The sequence below is a fragment of the Propithecus coquereli genome, unplaced genomic scaffold, assembly GCF_000956105.1.
Source record: "Propithecus coquereli isolate 6110/MARCELLA unplaced genomic scaffold, Pcoq_1.0 Scaffold700, whole genome shotgun sequence".
Lineage (NCBI taxonomy): Eukaryota > Metazoa > Chordata > Mammalia > Primates > Indriidae > Propithecus > Propithecus coquereli.
This window is the reverse complement of record NW_012153064.1, coordinates 389,902-392,255: the sequence shown is the minus strand read 5'-3', so window position 1 is coordinate 392,255 and position 2,354 is coordinate 389,902. Positions and strand designations below refer to the sequence as shown.

At 36.4% G+C, this 2,354-nt stretch overlaps 1 protein-coding gene across 1 annotated transcript; it reads left to right on the top strand.

The window, feature by feature from the left end:
- The first annotated feature begins 597 nt into the window (after positions 1–597).
- LOC105823960 (taste receptor type 2 member 8) lies at positions 598–1,527 on the top strand. Its single transcript, XM_012661260.1, has one exon. It carries the CDS (start codon positions 598–600, stop codon positions 1,525–1,527), a length of 930 nt encoding a protein of 309 aa, XP_012516714.1.
- Positions 1,528–2,354: the final 827 nt, after the last annotated feature.

Sequence of the window (2,354 nt, the reverse complement as noted above, 5' to 3'; positions counted from 1 at the left end):
AAAAATTGCTATCCTCTGACTGAATGTCGACTTTCTACAATCTAATTGTACTAATCACTTTCGAAATGAAAATTCATTTCCATCTAGGAGACCCAATTTGTGAGTAATTTATAATTTATAGTGATGAAAATGAAGTTCCATTTACACATTTTGATTTTATCAAACACTTATGTTTTTGTTTGCTTTTTGTGTTTCCCTATTCAAAACTCAGTTTGATGGGTCCAAGTATATAGAACTGCAGCAAGAAGGTTATTGCAAATTATGAAATAAAATCTCTTTGAATTTGCATGAGAGCAATTTCAGCCAATCACTTCAGTTATCACTCAGTAAAGGTAATAATTATAATTTTTCCAGACTATAAATAACTAGGCAACCTGTTCATTTGGAGTAATCAATTGGTTTAGTCTTCATAAATGTAGAAACAATTCTATTTTAGAGAAGAACTGGACACTTCTGGAATGATATCAAAGTCAAAATAATGAAAGATGAAAACATTACTGCATGATTTGAAGAATTTATTTATCACATTCCAACAAGTCATCTGTAAATTAGTTCACCTGCAGTGATATTTGAGATCAGACTGTTCTCTCTACAAACATGTTCCATACTAAAGAAAACATCTTTGTGATCATAATAACTGGAGAATTCATAATAGGAATGTTGGGGAATGGATACATTGGACTAGTTAACTGGATTGACTGGAATAAGAAGAAAAAAATCTCCTCGATTGACTTCATCCTCACTAATTTAGCTATTTCCAGAATTTGTTTGATCGGCGTAATGGTTCTAAATGGCATAATAATGGTACTTTACCCAGATGTTTATGCAACTAATAAGCTGATGGTAATTATTTATGCTTTCTGGACACTCTTCAACTACTTAAGTGTATGGTTTTCCACTTGCCTCAACGTCTTCTATTTTCTCAAGATAGCCAGTTTCTCCCACCCTCTTTTTCTCTGGCTGAAGTGGAGGATTGACAGGGTGGTTCACTGGATCCTGCTGGGGTGCCTTGCCATCTCCTTGCTGGTCAGCCTTATAACAGCATTGGAATTGAGTCATGACTATAGGTTTTATAAAATGGCACAACATAAAAGAAACATCACTGAAATGTTGCATGTGAGTAGAATTCAATACTTCGACCCAGTGACTCTCCCTCACCTGCTTACAGTTGTTCCATTCGCTGTGTCACTGATCTCATTTTTGCTTTTAGTAAGGTCCCTATGGAGACATACTGAGCAAATGAAACTCCATGCTACTGGCTGTAGAGACCCCAGCAGAGAGGCCCATGTCAGAGCCATAAAAATTGTGACTTCGTTTCTCTTCTTCCTTTTTTTGTACTATGTGCTTTCTCTTATGGTGTCCTTTAGCTATCTTATGAAAGAACATAAGTTAGTTTTGATGTTTAGTGAGATTGTATTAATTCTCTATCCCTTGGGTCACTCACTGATTTTAATTATCATAAATAACAAACTGAGGCAGGCATCTGTCAGAATGCTGATGTGTAGAAAAATAGCCTGCATGATATAAAATCTAAGTTTTACAAATGGACTTAAAAAGCAAATCTTACTACCTAATAAAAAAACACCTAATAGAAAAATTTCTTGTAGACTCGTTCTCATTTTTTCCCAGCTATTTCATTTGTTTTGGATTCATAACTTTAACTATCATTGGAACCTAGTGGCAAAGTAATGAATACATCCTTTGTGTCTCTTTACAGCCCAGGCATGCTCATGTTTATCCTCCCTTCCCCCCAAGAATGTCTGAGCTCATGTGTCTCTTCCTGTAAATGTTAGCATGTATTGCCTAGTTAAATTCTTTTTAGATTTTACTTTGGCCCATGGTAAAGTGCGCCTGAGCTACACTTACTGGCTTCTTTTTTTCTCTGCTACACATTTTTATTGCTGGCCCTTAACTGTGCCCCTCTCGTGGCTTGACGGAGTCACTCCCATTGGCTTATTAACTAGAAATGCAGATCTCCCCTGGCCTGTGTGTTGGTTCAGTTTCCTGAATGTTGCTTTGGGTGGCCTCCCAGGTGATATTTTCTGGTTGTCCTTATTCTGGCACTATCTATTCATTTTCCTAAATGACATTTCTTCTCAAATAACTTCTTTTCAGGCAGCACCTGGGTAGGAATGGAACCCATTCAAGCATCTCCCTCTAAGGGATGTTCCTAAACGTTCTTCACAATCTGGATAAAAGGATGGGAATAACTAATGTCAGACTGTTCACTCGGGTTCTTTTCTTTAACAAGACCCTGCGAGGGTTTTCACTCAGTACTTAACAAAAGAAATTAATTGGGAAGAAATTAGTACTCACTATAGAATAACCACATACTCTTTTTTTTTTTTTTTTTT

Excerpts from the sequence above, each read along its gene's own strand:
- LOC105823960 (XM_012661260.1), top strand. The coding sequence starts at position 598 with ATGTTCCATACTAAAGAAAACATCTTTGTGATCATAATAACTGGAGAA.